Source organism: Tamandua tetradactyla, chromosome 20, assembly GCF_023851605.1.
Source record: "Tamandua tetradactyla isolate mTamTet1 chromosome 20, mTamTet1.pri, whole genome shotgun sequence".
NCBI classification, from domain to species: domain Eukaryota; kingdom Metazoa; phylum Chordata; class Mammalia; order Pilosa; family Myrmecophagidae; genus Tamandua; species Tamandua tetradactyla.
In genome coordinates this window covers 31926271-31945220 of record NC_135346.1, presented here as the reverse complement: position 1 = coordinate 31945220, position 18950 = coordinate 31926271, and the positions used below count along the sequence as shown (strand labels likewise).

Here is an 18950-nt window from a genome sequence, read left to right as displayed (position 1 = left end):
TAGTGATGAGAGCATTGAGACTGAATCTCACATAGTGAGAATTTCATCAACTCTTGTTACGTCAAAGAAGGAGTCCTGGTTTGGTGTTTTCCACTCCCCTGACATCTCTGCAACACTCACTGATTTTCCTTTTTCATTCAGAGAAAGATAGCTTCAGGTTCAGAGCTTTTCATAGGCAATGGCATCTTGTTAAATTTAGCAATAGCCACTTGATTTTTTGTTTTTATTGCGTTTATTTTCAAGGATTAATACCTGTTTATAGCACATGATACCTATTATCTATTCATGATGGTGTTTTAAAATTATTTTCATTCACTAATTCGCTTATGAGTATTTTTTGAGTGTCTGCTCTGTGCCAGGTAACTCTTATAGAGCTTGGGATTTATCAGTGGACAAATTGGATTAAAATCCTTGCCCTTAAGGAGTGTTTACACACATTTCCAAATAAATGCATTTAAGTGAAAAGGAAATAGATTAAGTAAAAATTTTAAGAAATAAATATGGAAAACATTGTGAAGGTCATCCAGGAGAGGCTGGAATTTGGGAGACCCTGTTCTGGCATCTCAGAGGTAGTTGCCCTTTGAGAGGCAGCGAGTTGCTGGGGCAGGGCAGGATTCAGAAGGATTGGGGAGGCCCCAGTGGAGCTAGGACGGAGCTGAGCCCTGGGCAGGAGCTGGACCACTTCCCCCTTGACCCTCACGTGCCCTGCTCCCAGGCCCTGGGACTCTTCCTCTCCTTCTCTCTCTGTCAGCTCTGGGGCCAGGCCTTTCTGCTGTGCCTCCACCCTTGCCTCTTTCCCCCAAGCTGCTTGGCGTGGGGTGCTCTTGGAAAGCTCCCCTCTCGCATGCGCCTCTCTTGGCCTGGCCCCCGGGGGGCTCCAGACGCCCTCTGAGTGTCTTACTGCTTCCTGCAGCTGAAGGGAACTGTGCGCCCAGCCAACGACTTCAACCCCGACGCAGATGCCAAAGCCCTGCGGAAAGCTATGAAGGGTCTCGGTGAGGGGCGCTCGGCGCGGCTGGCCTCTGGGGGGCGGGGGGAGGAGGGCCCCGCAGCACGCGGGACGGGACGGGCCGAGGACTTTCTCCAGAGTCGGCTCCCTGAGCGTGGGGAGGAGTGAGGGGTTCGTGAGGAATTTCCTGGAGACCACGGTGCTCCCCAGCCCCTCAGAAGCTGCCTCCCACGTGGAAGAAAGTGCCAGACCCTAAGACCCGCATTCCTGGGCAAGTCTTTCAACCTCTGTGGATCCCAGTGGCCCCAGGCATAAAAGGAGGACTGTGGACCCTGTAACCTAAGAGCCCCAGTTCTAGGGTGGAAGCATCCCCTGCTGGTCCTCCATTTGGCACCCGAGGAAATAACCAGTCTGTGGGTGGGTGAACTTGACCCCTGTGCTCAAGAGAGTCCAGCCCAGGACAGAACATCAGGATTTGGCTTCCATTGCCTTTTCTCCCCATCAGTCCATCTGGACTCTGTCCATCAGTCACTCCCGGGGGCCTTAGGCTACGTCCCTTCCTCTCCTAGGCCTCCTTTTCCTCGTCTGCCTCCTGGGCATAGTAACGCCTGCATTGGTAAGGTGATAGGTGTAAATGTGTTTTGAGAGAGGAAGACTCTGCCAGGTCTTAGGGTGGATGGCAGGAATCCAAGAAGCAGGGAGTGGCATCCTGATACCTTCCAGAGTCGGCCTGCTATGGTGAGAGGGACTCATGGATCACTTTTTGCTGATTGACAAAAAAAGCATAGGATCCCCAATAAGATTGTCAGTGTTAGAAAAACCAACTCCAGCCTCTTCATGTTACAGGTGGAAACTGAGTCCCAGAGGGGGAGGGATTTGCCCACGGTGGATGGCCCTGGCGCCCAACCCAGTCCTCTCTCGCTCCCCTAGGTGTCCCCTTTCCTCCACTGGTGACATGACAGCAGAAAGGCGGGGAGGAATCCAGGGGAAATGAGTAGGGAAGGAAAGGTTTCTGCCCAGGGCTGGGGAAGCACGGAGCTATCTAGCCAGGCAGGGGTCATCAATGGGGGCAAGCCCAAATTCCCTGAGGCGTGTGGCTCTGGCATTTCAGGAACCGATGAGGGCACCATCATCGACATCATCACACACCGCAGCAATGCCCAGCGGCAGCAGATCCGGCAGACCTTCAAGTCTCACTTTGGCCGGGTAAGAGCTCAGCCTGGGCCCCGGGCCCTGCATCCCCCTCACCTTGCCTCAGCCACTCTGCACATGCACGGCTGGGCATGTGTGGTCATGTGATCTTGCACATCTCCAGCATTGGGCCAGGGGTGTGTGCAAACGCATTTCCCACTCCCCCAGTTGTGGTCAGCAATACTGTGAGAGATAGGAGCTGTTTTCAAACTCTGAGTATATGAGTTGTTTCAAACTCTGGGATATGAGTTGTTTCAAACTCTGGGGTATGAGTTGTTTTTGTGCAGCAGAGCCGAGGCCTCCAAGGGCTGGATGGAGGCTTTGGGCATCTCATAGTTCCCTGTGCAGAGGGAGAGCTGGCTTCTCAAGGCCTGAAGTCCAGATGTCAGCAGTCCGTGGTGCTTTGCAGTACCTGCCTTTAGCCAACAGGTTTCCCCAAGATGGAAACTATCGTTCAGCACTGTCCCCTTCCCCTCCTTGCTCCTGCCTCTAAGGTGGAGCATCTTCCTTCCACTTCCTTTGGCTTTTTCTAAATAATAAATCAAACATAAGCCAAGGCAGACGTAGGCTGTCCCTCATCTGCACAGAGCCCGTTTCCTCATTCCATATCTCTTCCCTGTCCTGGGTCGTGCGTGGGCAGGTGCCAGTGCTGGGTTGAGCTGAGCTTTGCCCTTTGCAGGACCTGATGGCTGACCTGAAGTCTGAGATCTCCGGAGACCTGGCGAGGCTGATTCTGGGACTCATGATGCCACCTGCCCACTATGATGCCAAGCAGCTGAAGAAGGCCATGGAGGTCTGTGTGGGCATCACCGGGATGGTGTCTGGTCTGTGCAGGTGCCAGGGGGCACAGCACTCCTCACCAACCCAGGGGCTTGGTAGTAATTCCTCTGCAGAACCCCTTGCATCCCCAGTTCATACTGGCATACAAACTAAAGGGAATGTTGCAACTGAAAAGTGCAGGACCAGAGCTGGTTTTAGATGTGACTGTATCCAGAGACTCGGGTACCATTTGGACTCTGTCTGCCCTCGCCGTGGCTCTGCTATGAGCATCACTGTCAGGTGGCCTTTCTCCCCATGGTGGTGGGGACAGAATGGCTTATGTGGAAAGAGCATTCCTTCTCTCCAGGAGTTCCAGCCAGAGTCCCAACATTTCAGTCTGGCTGATAAAACATGCACAGTAACGAGGGGTCACAGGGCCTCCTGGAGCAGATGGAGGAGGTGGAATGAATTTGGAAGGAGGGCACCAGCAGCTGGAGTCTGTATCGTAGTTCCATCCCTGCCACTTTTTCCCTGTGTGATGAAGGGCCATTCACCTATGCTCTCTGGACCTTCATCTGTGAATAGGAACAAGCATCCCTGCCTTTCTAGCACTGGGGAGGGCCAAGCAGGTGTGAAGGTGAATTGTTAGTAGATCAGACCCTGGGATTAGCAAAGAGAGTGCATTGTGTCCTGGCCTAGCCGCTGCCAGACCTGCTTCGCTTCCCACAAGGCAGGGGTCTTATTTCATCCTCATTTTACAGATGAGGAAACTGAGGCTTAGAAGCTAAGTTATTCTGTCACAGTTGCCAGGCTGTGAAGGAGCAGAGCTGGGACTCAGACCAAGCCTGCACGCCTCAGGAGCCCACAGTCTGGACAAGCACCTGACATCACTTTCACTTTGGGTCCCTGGAGGATTAAGAGGAGAGCAGTGAAGGGAAGACAGAGGACATAAAAACATCCCTGATTTTCGAACTTCTCTAGGCAAAGTAAATTGAAAGTGCTGTCCTTTTAAACTTCCTAATGTATCAGTCCCTATATCACTCATCAAATCCAAATATAAACAGATGTGTCCTGTTTTTATTCCTTAAAACACAAAAGTTATTTCCGCTGACAAAATGATCTGTGTTTGCTGTGAAAACTTGAGAAAATAGACAGGGAAGAAAGAAGAAAACAGAAATCATCTGCAAGCCCTCTCCTGCCAGAGTCATAGCCACTTCCATTTCGATAAGCTTACATATAAATCGTATGTTCAGCTATGCATCTATATATGTGTTGAGTGTGGGTGTCCTTGGTCTGTGCTCCTTGGGCCTCTGCTCAGGGGTCAGGACTTAGCTAAGACAGTCTTTGCCTTGACATTGTAGGGGGCTGGCACAGATGAAAAGGCTCTCATCGAAATCCTGGCCACTCGCACCAACAGGGAGATCCGGGCCATCAGTGAGGCCTATAAGGAGGGTGAGCACGGGAGGCTTCGGGGGGCAGGGTGTTGGGGGGCGGGGCAGGAGAAGAGCCAGTTCCCCCAGCTTCCCACCTCGGCCTCCAGCCCTGCCCTGTCTCCCTTCTCTCGGTCCTCAAAGCTTTGGTAAACTCCCTAGGTCAGCAGAAAGGGTGCTCCAGGCCGAGGAGTTCCAGCGGGAGAAAACTTGTGGATAGAAGAGAGTTTGGCTGGAAGTGTGAAGAGAGAACATCCAGTCCTGCTCACCGGAGCTAGGCTGGCCTCACGGGCGCACAAGCAGTGCACACCCACAGGGCCCCACACTCAAACAGGCCTCACACTTGGCTTGATGCTCTGTTGTTGCGGTCTTGAAATTCTTAACCAATTTTTTTTTATCAAGTACCATATTTTCATTCTCTGAGAGCCTTGCGTATTGGCTTTTCCTCTTTAAGCAAGCAGCTTTCAAAATGGCAGAATTTGTGAGCAAGGAAGTTACATAGTCAGAGGTGTGTTTTGGGGTACAGCATCTGCTATACAGTAGGGATGAAGACAGGAAGGTTCCCTAGGAGGCTGTAAAAGGGTAGAGGCGAGATGTGATGAGACCTCAGCCTGGACAGTAGGAGAAGGGATGCAGAGGAGGTGATGGACTGATGGGAACATAATCTTCCTCCAGAGTTAGCAGGAGGATGCATGAACGCAGCCAAGAACCAACTGCACGCTCCTTCGCTGCCCCCCCATGCCCCTGCAAACGTTGCTCTGGCTCAAGACTGAGCTGCTAGGACAACCCCCTTCCCTCCCCTCCCCCAGCCCTGGTTCTTCTTGCTCAGCAGCTTTGCCCACCCCCAACCCCTCTCTCTCAGACTATCACAAGTCCCTGGAGGATGCTCTGAGCTCAGACACATCTGGCCACTTCAAGAGGATCCTCGTTTCTCTGGCCACGGTGAGTGAAGCCACAAGCCCCAGGACTGCTTGCTCCTCTGGGAAGCAGGGGGTTGCTGAGCTGGGCGGGAAGTTAGGAGCCCGCTGCTGATGAGCGGAGGCATCTTTCCTGGTTCCTTCTCAGAGTCCCACCTCTGAGCCCGGGACTGCCTCAGGCAGCGCCCTCCTTCCCTGTTCCCTCTGCGGAGCTGGCTTGGCGCCATCTTCCTCAGCCTGGCTTTTTTGGCCCAGCTCTCTGTAAGGCCACGGGAATGACCTTTCCCGTGGTGTTACCAGCAAGCTTTCTTTACCCTCTCCTCTCTTTTTTACCCTTTCACATAGTTATATTTCTATTTATAATACTAAGCAAACAGTATCTGTGGATGGTGATTAATAGCTAAAATACATACACAGTATCAGAAGCTCAAACTTTTTTGTTTCTGTTACATGACTGCTTGTATTAGGGCCTCATTTTTCCCCTTGTCTTACTGTGTTAATAAAATTATTATTATTTTGGTAGGGAGTTCAATGATGAAATATTTTAGGACAGAGATGATTTCATTTTAAGTGAATTATTTTCTTTGTTTTCACATGGGCAGGCACCGGGAATCGAACCCAGGTCTCTGGCATGGCAGGCAAGAACTCTGCCTGCTGAGCCACTGTGGCCGGCCCAAGTGAATTATTTTCAACAAGGGTTAATGGCCAAGAAGAAACCCACTTTATAAAGGGATCACTCAAGCCAAGGGTATTTCATTTGCTCCACTCCACCAAGAATTATGCCCAATTGCTTAATTATATTTGAAATTACTAAATAGAGTGCATTCTCCAGGGTGCAGATAGTAAAAAATTTACCATCATTTGAATTCCCACAACCCCGCAGTTTTTTTGTTTTGTTTTGTTTTTTTCACATGGGTGGGCACCGGGAATCAAACCCGGGTCCTCTGGCATCGCAGGCAAGCTTTCCTGCCTGCTGAGCCGTGGCCCACCCAACCCTGCAGTTTTGAGAGCTCTTTACATATCAGGCATTGGGTTAGTTGCCTTCTGGACTTATTCATTTAGTCCTTAGACAGCCTACCCTGCAACGACAGGGTTATTGTCCCCATGTTAGAGATGAGGAAAAGGGTAAGAGAGGTGGAGTCACTGAGCAAGGTTCTGTGGCTGCTGAGTGACAGAGGGGTGAGCATTTGGGGACTGACCTTTCTCGCATGGTCTCGCTGCAGGGGAACCGTGAGGAGGGAGGAGAAGACCAAGATCGGGCCCAGGAAGATGCCAAGGTAAGAGAGCCCCCCCACCCCACCACACACACATACACACGGACCCTGCTGGGCATCCAGGAGACATGGCTCCAGCAGGCGTCTGGCAGGGCGTGGCTGGTTTGAGTGGCAGGCAGGCAGATTCTGCTGTCCCCTCAGCCCTTTGACTTTAAGGGCTTTCAGAATGAGACTTGGGAGGGTGTCGCTGGTCTTACGGGGCATTTTCTATGTGGACAATAGACCTAGACCCCACACCATCAGAGCTGGAAGGAACTTAAGGAATGTCCATGTCCAACCCCTCATGATACAGTGGGGATTCAGGCCCAGAGAGGGTGAATGACTTCTAAAAGATCACACAGCAAATCAGTGGCTTAGGTGGAATTAACCCAGAAGAGACAGGTCTAGGAACTTGTTGGAAAGGGCTCTTGAGGACTAATGATCTTGGTTTATTTTCTGTAACACAGAACCAAGATCAAAGGAAGTGTCCTAGGAGAAGCCTAGAAAGAAAATTCCTCAAGGGCAGGGATCTTTGTTTCGCTTACTGATGTAGCCAGAGCAGTACATGGTCAGTACTCAGTAAATATTTGTTGTGGAATGAATAAAGGGCAGGGGGTTCGCTGGGGTCTCCTAGCTGCTCTGGATCTGCCCTGGCCCTTAGGCTGGTGAGCTTGAGGTCTAGAAATGGCTTCTAGAGGGTTCCTATGGCTAGGCCATCCCTGCCTGGGATATCTGCGCTGTCCCATGGACCTGGGCCTTGCCCCCAGCACCCTGTGGCCTAGCCCATGTCCTAGTCCCAAGTCTCCATCTCTTCTCTGACTCCCACCCTCAGCCCAGGCTCTCTGTCCACTAGCAGAAATGTAGGAGGTTACAACAAAATCTGAGCTGGAAGAAACCTTACCTGTAACCTATATATATGTATATCTAGACATATATATACACACACACACACAGGCAGATATGTGCTATGTATATCATAGGGAACTTTGTTCACAACTTTGTTTTGTTTCGGGGGGTGCAGGTGGTAGGTACATAGGCAGGGAATCAAACCTTGGTCTCCCTCCTAGCAAGTGAGAATTCTACCACACTGTAATGTGTACTATGTACTGTGTGTGATGCTACGTTCACTCTATACTTTATTATGCCCCTTTTTTTTAAACTGAAGGAAAATGAAGCTCATAACCTACCCAAAAGTCCAGTTTTTAAGTTGCAGTGTTGTGATTTGAACCCAGACCTGCCTAACTCAAAAGCCCACATCTATCTAATATCCCGAGGACCCAGTATAGTAATTTCTCCTGTAGCTTCCAAATCAAGTAATTGTCCAGTCTCTGCTTGGGATTACCTGAGGTCAGAAGCTACAGGGTAAGGCTGTGGGGCTAGCTTGGGAACCCAGTCACCAACTGGGACCAGAATTCATTCATTCATTCAACAGATATTTATTACGTTACTGTGCTGCCGAGGGTCTTGAAATCTGGCTTCTTCCTTAGATCTCATCCCCAAATGCATCCTCTCCCCAAATTCATCTTTGAAGGAATGCTTCTGCCTGGTGCTTGGTTTGTGCTTCCAGCTGCAGCTAGCAGGGGGCAGTGGCGGGCCGTGTTGGGAGCTGCTTTGCGGTGAAAGAAGGGGAGAGAGAGAACGGGGTAGAAACAACACAGCCCGTCCACCTCAGATGTTTCTCTAGGTTTACAGATGCTGGACCCCGATCTTAGCGTGAATTCATTTTCTTAAAACAAAAGTTATTTTGCTCCACAAGTAATACATATTATTTCATAGAAACTTAAAATAGATACAAACAAAAAGGAAAAAAAGAATCTATAAACTAGTAATAGTCATTGTTAATATTTTGGTTTCTATCATTCTTTTCCTTTGCGCGTGTTTATATGGATTCCCAATTTATGATTTTTGAAAAAATTGATATACTTTGAATTTTGTTGCATAGTACTACACAACTAACCGTATCACTTAATGGCTGATTACTAGCCACATCATGATCTACCACACCTAATTGAACCAGCCCTCTTCTGTGTAGCCAGCTCTTCTATCACATTCCTGATTCTTTCCCCCGAATAGATTCCTTGAGGTGACTATGAATGCTGAATCAAAATGTATGCAGAGGGCAGGCCACGGTGGCTCAGAGTTCTCACCACCATGCTGGAGACCCGGGTTTAATTCCCATGCAAAAAAAAAAAAAGGATGCAGAAATTGAAAGTCTTTGATATTCAGAGCCGAGCTGTCTCTTTAGGAAGATAATACAAATTTGTACTTGGCAGTTTTCCTTTGCTTTCCGATGCTTTCCTGGCAGCCTCTCCCTGGGTGACCAGAGCCTGCGGACCTCCTGGAAACCTAGGTCCGTTAGTGACAGAGTGAACATAATGTCCCTGTTGACTAACAGGGATTTCACCTGTTGCCCAAGGGAACTGCTAACAGCTTCCCCTTTCACTGTCCGTGCTAAAGTTTGAGCAATAAATAAGACAGACACCCTAATTTTTACAAACCTAGAGTGAGACGAAGAATTGTGATCACTTTTAGATAATTCCAATCCCTGGATTATTTTTTTTAATATGATGGCTTTATGGAGATGCAATTCACAGACCATATTGCTACCCCACGTAACAGTACAATTCAGCGGTTTTTACTATATTCACAGAATTGCGCAACCGCAACCGTCACCACAATCAAGTTTAGAACATTTCATCACTCCAGGAAGAAACCCCCTCCACATTAGGAGTCCCTCCCAGTCCTTCCCAGCCCCAGGCTCTCGTAGCCACTGCTCTGCTGTCAGTCTCTATAGGTGTGCCTATTTGGGACATTTCACATCAATGGCATCTTGCAGTGTGGGGCCTTTTGTAAATTGTCTTCTTTCTGGAAACATCGTGTTTCCAAGGTTCAAGCCACCTTGTAGCAAGGGTCAGGACTTCCTTCCTTTTTACCGTCAGATTATAGTCCATTGTGTGGATATACCACATTGTCTACCCTTTCATCAGCTGAGGGACATTTTAATGGTTTACACTTCCGGGGCTATTATGAATAGCATTGCTGTAGGCATTCCTGACAAAGGGTGAGCATGTGCTTTCATTTCTCTTGAGTGGATGCCTAGGAGTAGAGTTGCTGGATCAAAAGGTAACTCTGGGTTTAACCTTTTAAGGAACTCCCCAGACTGACTTTGCATGAGTAGCTAGACTAATAAGGTAGCTAGACTAATAATAACTTTTGTGTTGAATATCTGGAAAATTATTTCAGTTCCCCACTGCATTTCTCACAGTACAGATATTATTGTCGTAATGATGCTGTGAAAAACCAAACATATATAGGCTCCTCTAACTTGAGTAAATGAAGAATGTTCGGCACTTCAGTTTCTGTTTTTGCTTTGCTTTTTGAGCATTCCCCTCTCTTTATTTCTTTTTTTAGTAATAGATTGTCTTAATATAAAAAAGTATAAATAAAGGACAAAAGCAGCCCATAATCATAGTATTGTTGATAATTCCTATTTCACATTAAAGTAAAAGTTTGAATATAATAAATTTCAAATTGAAAAAAATAAGCTTAAAATTTCAGAAAAAATAAAATAGGATGCAAAACTTTCTTCCACAGTCCCTCTCCCAAAAGATAACCTCTGTCAGCAGTATCTTTTTTTTCATTTTTTTAAAAATTGATTTATTAATTTAAAAAATTAACAAACCAAATAAAACATCAACATATATAATCAGTAATTCACGATATCATCACTTAGTTGCATATTCATCATTTCTTAGAACATTTGCATTAATTCAGAAAAAGAAATAAAAAGACAATAGAAAAAGAGATAAAACGAACACAGAAAAGAAAAAAAAGATTATACCTACCATACCCCTCACCCCTCGCTTTCATTGATCACTAGCATTTCAAACTAAATTTATTTTAGCATTTGTTCCCCCTATTATTTATTTTTATTCCATATGTTCTACTCATTTGTTGACAAGGTAGATAAAAGGAGCATCAGACACAAGGTTTTCACTATCACACAGTCACATTGTGTCAGCAGTATCTTGATTATCCATCAAGAGAAATTCCATATATAATCCTAGTAAGTTGTAAGAGTGAGGGTGTTTATCTTTTTTAACTAAACAGAGGGGGCCCTCTTATCTGCAATATGCTATTCTTTACTTTTGTAGTTCGTTTAAATGGAAACTCTCTCCTTACCTGCACAAATAGATCAGTCTTTTTAATAGCTGCCTGGATTTCCTTTGATTGGATGGACCTAAGTCTGTTTAACAAGTCATCTATTGGTGATTTCCAGTGTTTTGCTATTACAAAGAATGCTGCTGTGCACAGTCGTGTATTATATCTCAGCGGATTTTTTTTTTATTGACAAAACATAACAACATACAAACATGAACATTCTTAACATATGAACATTCCATTCTTGATATATAATCAGTGACCCACAATATCATCACATAGTTGTATATTCATCACTATGATCATTTCTTAGAACATTTGCATCACTCCAGAAAAAGAAATAAAAAGAAAAAACTCATACATACCATACCCCTTAATTGACTGTTAGTGTTTCCTTCTAACCCAATATATTTTAACCTTTGTTCCCCCTATTTTTTTTCTATGCACCTTACCACTCCCTTTCATTGATCATTATGTCAATCTACTCAATTAATTTTAACATTTGTTCCCCCTATTATTTATTTTTAATCCATATGTTTTTACTTATCTGTCCATACCATAGATAAAAGTAGCATTCAGACACACGGTTTTTACAATCACACAGTCACATTGCGAAAGCTATATCATTATACAATCATCTTAAAGAAACATGGCTACTGGAACACAGCTCTACAGTTTCAGGCACTTCCCTCTAGCCTCTCTAATACACCTTAAACTAAAAAGGGGATATCTATATAATATGTAAGAATAACCCCTAGGATAACCTCTCAACTCTGTTGGAAATCTCTCAGCCACTGACACTTTATTGTGTCTCATTTCTCTCTTCCTCCTTTCGGTCAAGAAGGTTTTCTCAATCCTTTGATGCTGAGTCCCAGCTCATACTAGGATTTCTGTCCCACTTTGCCAAGGAGGTTTACACCCCTCTCAGAAGATTTTTGCTCGTAAGTTTGTAAGGCAAATTTCTAGCAATATAATTGTGTGGCCAAAGGGGATGTGCATTCAAAGCTTTGCTACACATTGCCATTTTATGGAATCAATAGAAGAAGGTTTCTAAAGCCAAAGGTTCTTGTGAAATTTATAAAGAGAAAGGTTTCAGTCTATCCAATAGAAAAAGCAGTTGGCAAAGTTTGAGGAAGTAAGGCAACAGTAAAATTCAGTCTGGGCCCACAAAGATAGGCTGTATTTTATTCCCAAGCACTCACTCCAAGTCACAGCTAGTTGCCTACCAACATTGTCTAACAACAGAATTTTGTCCTCTGCATAATGCAACAACGAAAATTATCCTTTGAAAAATGGCTTAAAAGCTGGCATTTGCCCACCTCTGCTGGGCTGTGTGACCTCAGGCGAGTCACCTCACCCCCTGGGCCTCAGCTTTCCTGTCTGCAGCATGAGGGGTAAACCTACATGTCTCCCGAGGACCTGTCCAGCTCTGATTGTCTAGAGAATGCAGCACTTCCCACATTTTAACTTCTAAGTGGCCCTAGGGAGATAACAGGGCCTCTTTCTCCCAATTCTCAGATGCGCCAGCTGAGGCCTGGAGCCTGCCCTAGGTTGCACGGTCTGCAGGGACATTCCCGGCCCATGCCCTTCCCATACCCCATAGGGGAACGGCTTTGGTGGCACTCCTGGGCTGAACCCCCATTTTGAGCTCTAGCCCAGCAGGTCAGGGAAAATGTTTTTCCATCTTCCCTGCCCTCTGCCCCCTCATCCTCCACCCCCCCCCCATCATGGTCCCAAGTTCTCTTGGGGTCTCTGAGCACCTTACCTTGCACCCCAGGGCCCCATGGCCAGCTCCTCAGACCACCTCTGACTCTTGCCTTCCCCTCTCTCCTCCCTGCTCTCAGGTGGCTGCTGAGATCTTGGTGAGTGTCCTGTTCTTCATTTGGATTTTGACTCTCTCTCTGAGTGCCATCTGGCTGCACCTCTGGGGACGGGCTGAGCAGGACAGAGTTGGCAGTGATTTGGGGGCCGGCTCGTCACGTTCTCTCTCTCCCCTCAGGGCCCTTTAAGGACCCTGCTGGATAAAACTCCAAACCCTGGCATGATTTATGCTACGTACTACCAGCTACTTAGTACTTTCCTTTACATTAACTCAGTTCATTTTATTTATTTATTTATTTATTTATTTATTTATTTATTTATTTATACTTAAAATGAGTTTTTTTTAAGGGAAATTTAATCTCAGTATAAATAAAACTGGTAGCTGGCTAGAAGATGATTGTGGAGACATAGATTTATGGTGTATTAAAATAAAAACCATCTGCCCATTAACCACTCTTGGGGAAACCTGGGCTAGGCCCTTTTTCCTTCCACAGGCGCACACACACCCAGAGGGGCCTTCAGAGAGGTGTGAGAACGGGCGGGTGGAGAGCTCCCCCACCCCGTGGTCCTGTGGCCCCAAGGCTAGGGTAGAAGGCCCAGAGCTCCTCTGGGTTGGGCCAGGGTCCCTGGGAACCGCAGAGGGAACATGGAGGCCTTTCTCCTCAAGGCCGGGGAAGGAAGAGGGGGCCAAGCTCATCTCCCCCAGATGGCTGGGTTAGCCCTGCTGCTAAGTGCCATTCTCAGCCAAGGCACAGGTATGACAGTGTCTTCTTTTGTCTTTTTTTCCAAATCCTTTCCTTGAACTGGGCCCTACAGGAAATAGCAGATACACCCTCTGGAGATAAAACTTCCTTGGAGACGCGGTTCATGACCATCTTGTGTACCCGCAGCTATCCACACCTCCGGAGAGGTAATGCCTGCCACTTTCCCAGCCCTCACCCCAGCAATAGGGTTTTGTGGCTGGGGCTCCCAGGAGCCCCAGGTGCTAGTCCTGGCTCTGCCCCTAACCCATCAGGTGGCCTCAGGCCCACCCCCTGTGCCTCCTTGGGGGAGGAAGCAGGTGGTATGCATGGGATAAGGATGGCAAGTTGGTTTCACCTCAGAGACCAACTCTGATAGAAGCTGCCTAGAATGATGTGTTAAGAAAGATTCTCAGGTTCAGTGCCATGATCCATTAGTGATGTCTGCCAGGGGCAAGGAGAGGAAGGGTGGTGACAGCATGAGGAGCACATAAGTTTCTTAGAACCACAAGCTGCCACATGCACAAGGCGCACCTGTATGCAGAGGTCATGATATGCCCTTTCTGCTAAGACATTTACATTTGAGCATGCATTTGACTAGCACTTTTCAGTAAAATATTGAAGGTGCTTTAAGTGGCTAAAAGCAAGGACTTGGGACTTGTATACTGAGCGGCTCTTGATTCAAATCCCCCACTTACTGGCCATGTACCTTGGACATGGTACTGAACCTCTCTGTCCTCAGTCCCTTATCTGGAAATTAGGATTCTAGATCCTACCTTACAAGATTGTTCTAAGAATGTAAAAGGTAGAGCACGCAGAAAGCACCTGGCACGGTTTCTGGCATATGGATAGTACTTCCTCAGGGTTGTTAGAACTATTTCCACTAACCTGTATCCCAATTTTCAGGAGTATGTAAAGGCCCAGTGAGGGGAAGGTTTTCTCCCCAGGCTGCCTTGCTCAGTGAGCCAGGGACAAAGCTGTGATTCTGACCAGTGCTCCTCATGCCACCCAATCTAGGTTCCTAGAGCTTATCCAAGGCTGTGGGGCCCTTGGCCAGGCTGCAGGGGTTGATAGGGGGTATAGGGTGGGGGTGGGTTCTGATTTGGTACAGATTTGGAACTGAGCTGGAGGCAGTCTTGAGGTTAGAACTTCCCTCACATAACCATACCAGTGCATTTAGAGCTAGGCTGCAGCCATACCTGCTGCCCCCTTTTCTATTTTCCCATGGGCAGAGCTGGGTGGCCCAGGGGAGGGGTGCACTCCCCCAGCCCCTGGCCTGAAGCTCATCCCCACCTCTGGGCCTCTCTCGGGGGCCAGTCTTCCAGGAGTTCATCAGGATGACCAACTATGATGTGGAGCACACCATCAAGAAGGAGATGTCCGGGGACGTCAGGGACGCATTCGTGGCCATTGGTAACTGCTGAAAGCTAAGGACAGGGCCAGGGGCTCTGAAAGTGCGGTGTTGGCGGCTTCCTCCTTGAGTAGTGCTAGGAAATAAAGACTGCCACGGATCAGCTTTGGGGGTCCTGCCAAATATGTGACTGCAGGAACTCTCGTGAGGACTCGCTCTAGACTACTGAACTTAGGAGGAAACAGCTGTCCTCGGGGAAGTAACCAGGAAGGTGGAAGCAGGGCAGGGTAGGGGCTGCAGTGTCACACCAGCTAGAGTGTACACACACACACACACACACATATACACTCTCACAGTCGTTCCTCCTCCCAGAACCTGGATCTCTTTGGTTATTCTTTTCTTATGTAATTAGGTTCTTGACTTGAAAAAGTCTTCCCTTGTTTGGATCTGAAATTCTCCATGTAAAAATGCATAATGTTTTTATTGGTGTTGATTATTGTTATTCCTTTATTTAAAAATGCATTGATGTAGATACTTTTTTATCTTACCAGGAGATGCCAATAGAAGGTTTCCACATAACTGCCGTCAATTATAAGATTCATTCTGATTTCAGAGATGTTAAAATGTAGAGAAAGTGTTTTGGATTAGATGAAACAGAGGTATTACTAAATTATTATTATTATTATTTAGCATTTAGTGGGCTTTTACCACCTAAGAACAGTGTCTAAGAAGCATCATGGCTGGTTAAAAGCCTGGAATCTGGGTTTGAATCTCTGCCACTTACTAGCTGTATGTCCTAATTTCCTCCTCTATAAAATAAAGATGATAATAGTACCCACTCCATAGAGTGGTTTTTGTAAAAATTAAGTTACTTAATCATACATAAAGCCCTTAGAACAATGCCTGACACATAGTATGCACTAAGTTTTAGGGCCTGGGTTCTGTACTGAATTATTTACACACCATTTTGGTTAAATCTTCACTGGGTGCTATATTAGCACATGTTAGAGAGGAGGACACTGAGGTTCAGAGAGGCTAAGTACCATGGTGGAGGTAGGACTCAAACCAGAGAGACTGCCTGAGCCGCAGAATTCATACTCTTAATTACTTGGTCTTTCAAGACTTTCAGATCTTGCTCCCCTTGTGTTTCTACATCTTCTCTCCCTCCTTCACCTTGAATGTGCATACACAGCACCTATATACACACACCAACAGACTATGGCACACCATGCCACAGCATGTACTGAGGCCCTCTACAGCAGACAGACAGACCTCAGTTTCTAGAGAAGGCTTGCAGGGTGGGTTGCAGAGGAGAGAAGTTTTTGCCCATTCTGCTCTTTAACCAAACCAACTAAACCCAGTCCTGGAATCAGGGGAGGCTTCCTGGAAGAGGTGAGGTAACTAGGGATGTGTACATCAAGCATGTCAAACAGGATGGGAAGGAATTGGGGGAGGTAAAGTAGTTGAGGGAAAATGAGAAGCACAGCCATGTTGGGAAGACAGAAGCACAAAGGAATCTGCATTAAATTGGGAGGATGGAGGAGCGAGGGAGATGAGGTGTCAAAGGAAGGCGGCAGCCTGGACTTTCAGGCCAAAGAGCTTAGGATTTGTTTGGGAGATAACAAGGAGTTACGTAAGGCTCTGGAGAAGGGAAATGTATGATGTGATGACTCCCTTGGGGTCTCTGAACCTACCACAGGCCCCTACAGCATCGCCTGTGTAATTGGGCCCTTGGATATAAATAATTTATATCCAGACTCATTCTGGCTTTCTTGAACCAGTACTTGGCTCCTCTTTCTGCTGTCTGAGATGCTTTCTGGGCTCAAGAAGTTCCTAAGGGCTTGAGAACCCCAAGCCTTAAGAAAGGGCTGGGGATGGTACAACCAGGAAGGCATCACCTGGGATGGGGATGGGGGTAGGGGTTAAGGGGCAGGAGCTGGCAATGCAGTAAGAGTGTGCAGGCCGCAGGGTAACACTCAGCCCCAGAGGTTGGCACACACCTTCAGTTATACCACATCAGGGTATCTCAGAGTAGGGTGACCAGTCATCCTGGTTTACATGGACTTTCATTGCTAAAACCAGAAGGATCCCAGGCAAGGTAGGACAAGTCGGTTACCCAGCACCAGAATCTTCTGGAGAGAAGGTTAAACATACAGATTGGGTCCTGCCTCCTGAGTTTTGGATTCAGCACATCTGGGAAAGGGCCTGAGAATTTGCATTTCTAAAAAGTTCCCCGGTAATGTTAATGCAGCTGGTCCAGCAATCACACTTTGAGAACCATTGCTCTAAATATTTCTAGAATCTTGAGTCGCTAGGGTGCAGCTTAAGAACCAGAGTTTTAAATAAGCTTCTCAGGTAATTCTGATGCTCAGGTAATTCCAGACATTGTGCCTTGAGTATGCTGCCTTGGGTTCAGTTGGGGTTTATTTCCTTTGAATCTGCTACTAACCTTGATTAGCTGCCAGCGACTTAGTAGGAAGTTAATTGCAACCAAGGGGGAACCAGACCTATAAAAAATGACACATCCAGGAGGAGACATTGGGCAGGGGGTATGGAGGTGTCACTCCCAGGTACATCCCTGGGACTGGCAGTAACCTGCAGGCCAGCACTGGGGAGAGGACCTAGGAGGAAGACCTAGCCCGGAGTCTGGGCTCACATCCTCTGACCAAGTTCTCTGTCTCTCTCTCTCCTCTTCTTAGTTCAAAGTGTCAAGAACAAGCCTCTCTTCTTTGCTGACAAACTTTACAAATCCATGAAGGTAAGTGGGAAAATTTGCTCATTTGTTCCTTTCCCTTCAAGTACTTATATAAACATGCAGAGGTGAGCTATCCCCCAGAGCGGGGCCTGTGGGAGCTGTCCGCACTTGTTTATCATCCCCGGCCCGGGCTCTGGGGCAGTGGTTCCTGGCTGGGGGCACTTTTCCTCCTGGGGGCATTTGGCGTGCCTGGAGATATTTCTGGTTGTCACAACTCAGGTGGTGGTGCTACTGGCATCTGGTGGGTAGAGGCCAGGAATGCTGCTGAACATTCTGTAATGCACAGGGCAGCCCGCCACAGCAAAGGATTATTTGACCCCAAATGCCAAGATTAAGGAATTCTGCTTTGGGGACATACGGCTGAGTAGGATGCTGCCTCTATCCTCGAGGAGCTCATGCTCTGGCAGGTGACATTATGTCTCCTGAACATATGGCTGGGAAAGGGAGCGAGATGCTCAGCTCTGGGATTTGCCCTGCTCTGAGAAAACAGCCCAGACCATGCTGAAGGCAGGCTGACATCTGTATGTATGTTTGAAAGTGGTTAAAATGTATGCTTGAAAGTGGTTAAAATGGAAAATGTTATGTTGTGTGTACGTTACCACAATAAAATTTTTAAAAACAACAGCACAGAAGTGTACAGCACAAAGAATGAATCCAAATGTAAACTGTGACCTTTAGTTAAGACAATTACTATAATATTGGTCATCAATTGTAACAAATGTACCACTCAAATGCAAAATGTTAAAATAGGGGAAACTGTGTGTGTAAGGGGAATGGGTGGGCATACAGGAACTCGGTACTTTCTGCATAATTTTTCTATAAGCCCACAGCTGCTCTAAAAAATATAATAAAGTTTATTGAAGTGGGGGCAGAAGACACCTTGGACTACAGTGACCACCCCCTAAGCCCAGTAAGGGGCGTCTCGGCTACTGACAGAGCCTGGGCCTGGGTGGCTGCTGGTGGGAATGAACCTGAGGTCCCTCCCACCTGGAATCGCTTAGTGCACCCACCACAGCAGGCCCTGTGGAGATGCTTCACCTGTCTGACTGCCGCTCACCCTCAGGGCTGTCTTTTGAGGCGATTGTAGTATTCTCACTCTATAGAGGAGGAAACTGAGGCCTTGGTAGGCCAAAAATCTGCCCAAGTGAATGTAGGTCTCTGAGAGGCTGAGCTGGGACTTGAGCTCAGCTTGGATTCCCCAGTGGGAGCTTCTAGCTCCCTGAGGGCAGAGGTGGGCCCAACTGCCCACACAGCCCCATGTCCCAGCTTGCGCCTAGGGTCCTTTCTGCCTGTCTGGACAATCCTAGGCTCAGAGGAGTTTGGGTCAGGACCATTTGTGGAAGAAAGAAGCAGAATAAACCCCCTCGGTTTAGATGGACTAAAGGCGAAGGGCCAGTGGGCACCCACTGCGTCCTACTGACATGGCCCTGTGTGTCCCCCTGCCCCCCAGGGCGCTGGCACGGATGAGAAGACACTCACCAGGATCATGGTGTCCCGGAGCGAGATCGACCTGCTCAACATCCGGCGGGAGTTCATTGAGAAATACGACAAGTCCCTCCACCAAGCCATTGAGGTAGGGGCAGGTGTGAGGGCGGCAGCCTTTTTCATCCCCACTGTCTTTTT

At 47.4% G+C, this 18950-nt stretch overlaps 1 protein-coding gene across 2 annotated transcripts in view; it reads left to right on the top strand.

The window, feature by feature from the left end:
* The window catches only part of ANXA6 (annexin A6), a 53444-nt gene that overhangs the window by 30974 nt on the left and 3520 nt on the right, over positions 1–18950 (top strand). The window contains exons 15-25 of one of the 2 annotated variants that reach the window (XM_077137431.1): positions 914–995; positions 2061–2155; positions 2820–2933; positions 4261–4351; positions 5192–5271; positions 6470–6523; positions 12505–12522; positions 13298–13391; positions 14539–14634; positions 17272–17330; positions 18778–18900. In XM_077137431.1, coding sequence (XP_076993546.1) covers positions 914–995; positions 2061–2155; positions 2820–2933; positions 4261–4351; positions 5192–5271; positions 6470–6523; positions 12505–12522; positions 13298–13391; positions 14539–14634; positions 17272–17330; positions 18778–18900 — 906 coding nt within the window. The remainder of the gene's footprint in view (positions 1–913; positions 996–2060; positions 2156–2819; positions 2934–4260; positions 4352–5191; positions 5272–6469; positions 6524–12504; positions 12523–13297; positions 13392–14538; positions 14635–17271; positions 17331–18777; positions 18901–18950) is intronic. The other variant, XM_077137432.1, reaches the window with a different exon arrangement.